A 7577-nucleotide genomic window follows, 5' to 3' on the forward strand; every position below is an offset into this window, starting at 1 on the left:
CTCTCACGAGCAATATCGATCTCACGAAACATATACTAGTCTCAAAGAATATCTATCCCTAGAAGAAAAACCGACCCCTCGAAAAAAAAAATCGATCCTGCCAAAAAGAAAATCGAGTACCTCGAAAATAAAAATTGATACCCCGAAAGACGCGACAGATACCGACCCCGCGACAGATACCGACCCCGCGACAGATACCGACCCCGCGACAGATACCGACCCCGCGACAGATACCGACCCCGCGACAGATACCGACCCCGCGACAGATACCGACCCCGCGACAGATACCGACCCCGCGACAGATACCGACCCCGCGACAGATACCGACCCCGCGACAGATACCGACCCCGCGACAGATACCGACCCCGCGACAGATACCGACCCCGCGAAAGATACCGACCCCGCGAAAGATACCGACCCCGCGAAAGATACCGACCCCGCGAAAGATACCGACCCCGCGAAAGATACCGACCCCGCGAAAGATACCGACCCCGCGAAAGATACCGACCCCGCGAAAGATACCGACCCCGCGAAAGATACCGACCCCGCGAAAGATACCGACCCCGCGAAAGATACCGACCCCGCGAAAGATACCGACCCCGCGAAAGATACCGACCCCGCGAAAGATACCGACCCCGCGAAAGATACCGACCCCGCGAAAGATACCGACCCCGCGAAAGATACCGACCCCGCGAAAGATACCGACCCCGCGAAAGATACCGACCCCGCGAAAGATACCGACCCCGCGAAAGATACCGACCCCGCGAAAGATACCGACCCCGCGAAAGATACCGACCCCGCGAAAGATACCGACCCCGCGAAAGATACCGACCCCGCGAAAGATACCGACCCCGCGAAAGATACCGACCCCGCGAAAGATACCGACCCCGCGAAAGATACCGACCCCGCGAAAGATACCGACCCCGCGAAAGATACCGACCCCGCGAAAGATACCGACCCCGCGAAAGATACCGACCCCGCGAAAGATACCGACCCCGCGAAAGATACCGACCCCGCGAAAGATACCGACCCCGCGAAAGATACCGACCCCGCGAAAGATACCGACCCCGCGAAAGATACCGACCCCGCGAAAGATACCGACCCCGCGAAAGATACCGACCCCGCGAAAGATACCGACCCCGCGAAAGATACCGACCCCGCGAAAGATACCGACCCCGCGAAAGATACCGACCCCGCGAAAGATACCGACCCCGCGAAAGATACCGACCCCGCGAAAGATACCGACCCCGCGAAAGATACCGACCCCGCGAAAGATACCGACCCCGCGAAAGATACCGACCCCGCGAAAGATACCGACCCCGCGAAAGATACCGACCCCGCGAAAGATACCGACCCCGCGAAAGATACCGACCCCGCGAAAGATACCGACCCCGCGAAAGATACCGACCCCGCGAAAGATACCGACCCCGCGAAAGATACCGACCCCGCGAAAGATACCGACCCCGCGAAAGATACCGACCCCGCGAAAGATACCGACCCCGCGAAAGATACCGACCCCGCGAAAGATACCGACCCCGCGAAAGATACCGACCCCGCGAAAGATACCGACCCCGCGAAAGATACCGACCCCGCGAAAGATACCGACCCCGCGAAAGATACCGACCCCGCGAAAGATACCGACCCCGCGAAAGATACCGACCCCGCGAAAGATACCGACCCCGCGAAAGATACCGACCCCGCGAAAGATACCGACCCCGCGAAAGATACCGACCCCGCGAAAGATACCGACCCCGCGAAAGATACCGACCCCGCGAAAGATATCGACCTCACGAAAGATATCAATCTCGCGAAAGATATGGATCTCGCGAAAAATATGGACCTCCAAAAAATATGGATCTCCCGAAATATATGGATCAGTGGTGTAAAAACTGTAGAACAATAAATAAAACAGTAAGTAAAACAAAGAAATTCTCCAGTATGTAGAGGGTAAGACATCAGTAATTATACAACTTGAATCTTTACATTATAGTAAATTCATCAGAATAATCCAGCAGCTCGCACATCGTAAACATTGTGCTTGAGATGCCATAGTACACCATAAAGGCACTTCATACAGGGAATTATTTCCTGAAACGCGCCGTGCAAGCAATAAGTAGAGAGAAATCGCGACTGGCAGCAGCAGAGCTTATGATGTAACAAAAAAATCATTGATTCCGTGCTATCAGACCATCAGTATCACTAAACACGGCGTTAAAAAAAAAGGCGGCTGAGTTTCCTATTGGTGTCAAATATGGCAGTGCATTGGTCCATCTTTGTTGATTTTTTAGGCTGTTGGATGAACACGTAAATCGCTGCACGCTAGTCTTCTCTTACATTCCAAGGTAGTGTAGGATATCTGCTTACTACAAGTTTGTGCCGATGCTCCTTGCCAGTCTGGATATTAAAATCTCCATGCAGTATTACTGCATTTGCTAATGGAATTTGGTCTAGTGAACTGCTGATTATTTGCCAAAATTCTTCTCTTTCCTCTTTTTGTGTTCTGTTTTCCTCAGTTGTTGATTCGTGTGTGTTTACTATAGTATACATTTTGTTTGCTGACTTACAGGTTGAAGTTTTGAGCCTTTCATATATGGATTTTGATTCTGCTACTGAGTGCAAAACATTTTTATTTAAAATGAAGCGTTTTACGAATTGTGGAATATTTTTTGTAACTTTCTTTCCTGTTTTTCCTTTAAAAATCCGGAGTCATTCTGAGTTCATCGCTACATTTTGTTTCTTATATAGTAGTTACCATAATATTCTTCTTTTTGAGAAAAATCTGTTGCTGCATGAATATTACCCATTTTTAGAAGGAAGTTCACATTAAATTTGCTTAGGTGATTTATATTCTTATGTTTAATGATACGCCTTGTGGTTTTGGCATGTTTCAGGAAGCTCCGATTCGTCCACTGCACAATGTATTAAGAACTCAAAAAACCGAAAGCTTACTTTTCATTTCCTTGGATATAGGAAATTGGTTACTCTCTATAGTAGAATCTCTTAATAAACTTGTTAATTTCTTTATGAGTTAAAGGAACAGGTCGTCTAAGCTTACACCTTATAAGCAGCATGGATATATTACCTTTTAATCCGATTGTGTGACATTTTACGCACTTATCTGCTCTTGCTATCTTCAGGATTGCGTGGATGATATTTTTTCCAAAAGTCACATCTCTACCTCGAAGGAATTCTTCTATCCCTTCTGCCTTTATTCATGGAAAGTCACCAAAGGTCTGTTTTACTGTAATACTGGAACCCTTATTTCTTTCGTTTTCACACATTTCTTCATCACGTCAGCAGACAAGTCCCCAGTCATAAAAGCGTGCAATGGACGCTATCCACCTCTTGACTCTGCCCTCTGTACTTAACAGTGGAATTCCTATTGCATTCCTAATTGAAGTGGTAAGAATGTGGGGATCCCGGAGTGTTATGCGAATGTGCCCACACGCATCAGAAAATTTTTGGAATTTATTTCGCGCCATCATTGTACATAAGGCACACGCTGGTAACATGAGCACACTTGATTGTTAAGTTAAGCGCTCATAAAACAAGTACTGCATTGTTTAAAAGCGCCTATAAGTAAATCACATACTAATAACACCAAAATATTTTAAGGTCGCCATTACACAAAACAAAAAGTCGTTTAAAAGGGCCAATAAATAAAACAAACACTGTAGACCTCATCACAGTTTTTAAGCACCATTAAATAAAACAGACAATAGAACATTCAAAAGTTTCCTTTGAAGGACTCTCTGCGCCTGACGAAATTCCAGTAATAAGAGTTAAATTAGAACCCACTACTAATTTGCAATTCCAAACAGCAGGACAATAAGCAATGAAGAACGTCAAGGACCCGTCCTGAAAGACATCATTCAGTAGCTGGAATAAGGAAATTTACATTTAGCACCAGTCCCTACCAGGCAGTCCCACCACATATAAACCGGTACAATAAAACAATTTGGTTTTAAAACTCTAAACAAGAAAAAAATATGAACCACATGATGCCATGACATCTTAAAACTATTACATATAATTTAAGAAAAGGTAGCAAAATTTCACCTTTCCCATAGCTCAACAGCATACATCAAATTATCCTACCAGCGGTCCAGTAACTCTGTTAACCGCCCGGCCCCCTTTGGCCCAATCGTAAACATTTGAACCGAGCACGAATTAAAACCTAGACCACGACACCTGGGGGAATTTACAGGGTAAACTAACTGAGAAGATTACATAGATTATTACTAGAACTTCCTTTCGAATTTTGAAATAAAAGGAACACATAAGTATGACGCATTGTACCGCAATGGTTGGCCCCTGTTTTCTAAACATCAGACACGGAACCAACCATCGATGACACGTAAATGATGGAACAGCTGGTCGCGCATGAGCACTGCCAAATTTTCCCCATACAACTAGTAATTTCATTTGGTTAGGTAAATGTATGGACCATTATGATGCAAATTGGCCACCGGAAGCTCAACATTAACTTCCGATAGTCTAACTGTACAGTAGCAGATTTCTTTTCCGATAAATGCGCAGTATGTTACATTTATAATCAACGTATGAGAACCTCCCAGCCGTCAAGCTAATGGGAATGTACTGTCTGAGATTCTAGCCGGGCCGGCTTCTGATCTTGACCTTGCGTTGAAAGAAGCTCCTATTAACGAATGAACACTCACAACGTAGTCGAAGAAGGATACCACACTTCGACAAGTGTGGGTGAAATTAGTCAGGCCTTACTACCTACGATCACAGGCTGATCTAATGTTGAAACGCTATTGTGGTTCAACGTATCGCTTATCGACGTGGTTACTTCTAAATTGGACCAGAAAATGAGTTCCATTCGGTGGTCTTTCCTGCTGCTCTCCACACTAAGGTGCTATTTTTGGTACTTGCGAGACTTTGAGGTAGCCACCTGCCTGACGACCACAGTCCACCGCCATGTCTATTGTCCAGCAATAGATAAGGAGATTGGGACTTTATGCCATCATGTCCGAATTACTCATATTTACAAAATTTTTCACCAGGAGTTTCCTGTGCATTACCTCGACCAACCAGTCTTTGGCTTCCAGATTGATTTCGTGGGCCCATTTTCGAATACGATGTCAATTATACTGGTGCACTCCTTTTCAAAGTTTCCATACGTTAGGCGGATACAGTCTGTGACAGAGTAGATCACAATCAAGACATTAAATCATGTATTTGCCTACAGAGGGCAGAAGTCTTACGGAAAATTGTGCCTAATTCACCCCTCCCCCTCCCCCGCCATTACAGAGTTTGGCAGCGAACACAGCATTCAGAATCTCCTTGTTGTCTCCTCCCACCAACCCAGAGCAGAGGCAGAGTAGATGATCCACACATTTATTGAGAAAATGAATCCAGCTGACTTTCACAGGAGAGGCCCTATCAATAGTGTAAACATTTGTTCAGTTCCAGCATTGCATCAGCATTAAGGACCAGTAACTATATTTTACTATTGATCACTGTAGTCACTACGTCTTCCATGTATCAGCGACCATGTTTGACACTAATAGTCACAACATGGCCGTTAAAAAATGTATCTCCTTTATTGTACACTGACGAGGGTAATCCCAAAAGTAAGGTCTCTTATTTTTTTTTATAAGTACATAGACCTGTTTATTTCTACAATGGTTTACATCACTTTACAGCTTGAACATTTAGCTATTTTTCGATAATGTCACCATTTCTGTCGATTAATTTTTGTAGACGCTGTAGCAGCATTTGTGTGCCCATGTCTTACCAGCTCGCCGCCATGCTGTTCGTCATGAATTTCGGTCCGACCTGCTGCAAACTCTCTACATCACTTACGTACATTTTTGACATCAATGCACGACTCACCATACACTTCCTTCACTTGGCGATGGATTTCAGTCGGCGCAGTGCCCTTTGAGTTCAAAAGCCGAATAACAGCGCGCAATTCGGATTTGGCGGTGTCATCCAACGGGAATTCCAGTCTCAACGGCTGCCAAGGCAAGACTTAGCGCCTCAGCGCGGCGTGCACATGTTCACACACAGCGCGTGAAGCACTTTTTGTAACAGTGTGACCATCTGCCACCCAAACAGAAAAAAATGGTTCAAATGGCTCTGAGCACTATGGGACTCAACTGCTGTGGTCATAAGTCCCCTAGAACTTAGAACTACTTAAACCTAACTAACCTAAGGACAGCACACAACACCCAGCCATCACGAGGCAGAGAAAATCACTGACCCCGCCGGGAATCGAACCCGGGAACCCGGGCGTGGGAAGCGAGAACGCTACCGCACGACCACGAGATGCGGGCCCACCCAAACAGAGTTCTGTACTTATAAAAAAAAGGAGACCTTACTTTCAGGATTACCCTCGTATACTGACGCGTTTTGGTGTCACCCTCATCAGATCTTGCCTCGTTATATGTTCGCCTCGATAACTGAATGGTCATCGCGGCCGAATGCTGTGCAAAGGCCCCCGGGTTCGATTCCTGGCTGGGTCGAAGATTTTCTCAGCTCAGGGACTGGGTGTTGTATTGTCTCCATCACCATATCATCCCCATCAACTCGCGAGTCGCCGAAGTGGCGTCAACTGAAAAGACTTGCACCAGGCGACTGGTCTACCCGGCGGGAGGCTCTAGCCACACGACATTTCATTTCACCTCATTATATAACGAGACATTATATATCGAAGTAACATCTGATGATGATGACACTGAAACGCGTCACGAGAAGTGAAATATAAAGGAAATATATTTTTGACCACCAAGACAAGTGCAATCAATAGTTTTATTACTTATTCTGTTTTCTGTCACAACTGTATACTTATTCTTAATGGTTACAAACTTCTTACAAATTCGCTCATTTCACAGCTACTGACTATGGCAAAAAGTGAGTGAAAAATTTAAATACAGAAGGTTAAAATAAGTAGGATGTGCACGTCCTCCGTGTAACTCTTAACCAGCAACTCCACAGTATTAAATACACTCTAGAAAAAAAGAGACTGAAAGGAAAAGTAATTTCTTACACTTGATAGTAGCAAGGACAATGATTTAAAAGATCTTTCATATTCCCAGAAAACAGGAACACCAGGAGAACCAACGTAATGATAAAACGTTTATTACTCTGAGGTATCATGGACGTATTACAGAAAAGTTAGAGAACGCTTTCTTTAAGTGGTACAAAGTAGCGGTTCAAACAGCAGGCCAACTGACTTCTAAGCTGAAACATAAAACTGTAAAAAAAATAAAAAATAAATGGGAATTATGAAGTATCTGGCGTGTAAATATTACGTGTTTTATTCAGGGTGTCCCAGGAGGAATTGTCAATATTTAGGGATATTAGAGGAATGATCATTCGAAGCACAAAAATCTAGTCAACATGGACTCAGATGCCTACATTAAGAGTTACGAGAATATGTTCAGAGGAAGAGATGTGCTTCAGAGCACCAGTAGCCAAGATGAGAAAGTGCCCATAGTTCTTAAGGTTTTGCCTTTCGAGATCATGTTTACTGGATTTCTTTTTACTCGTTTTGGTCCATATTACCAGCTCTCAAAATAGAACACACAGACGTTATCAAAGCTCTTACG

General features: G+C 44.9%; 1 protein-coding gene across 1 annotated transcript in view; it reads left to right on the top strand.

Annotated features, from left to right (window-relative positions):
- The window catches only part of LOC126152281 (clumping factor A-like), a 32211-nt gene extending 30308 nt beyond the window's left edge, over positions 1–1903 (top strand). The window contains exon 2 of the mRNA XM_049915997.1: positions 150–1903. Within this exon, the coding sequence (XP_049771954.1) occupies positions 150–1903 (1754 nt within the window). The remainder of the gene's footprint in view (positions 1–149) is intronic.
- Positions 1904–7577: the final 5674 nt, after the last annotated feature.

This window comes from Schistocerca cancellata, chromosome 2, assembly GCF_023864275.1.
Source record: "Schistocerca cancellata isolate TAMUIC-IGC-003103 chromosome 2, iqSchCanc2.1, whole genome shotgun sequence".
In the NCBI taxonomy this organism is placed as follows: Eukaryota; Metazoa; Arthropoda; class Insecta; order Orthoptera; family Acrididae; genus Schistocerca; species Schistocerca cancellata.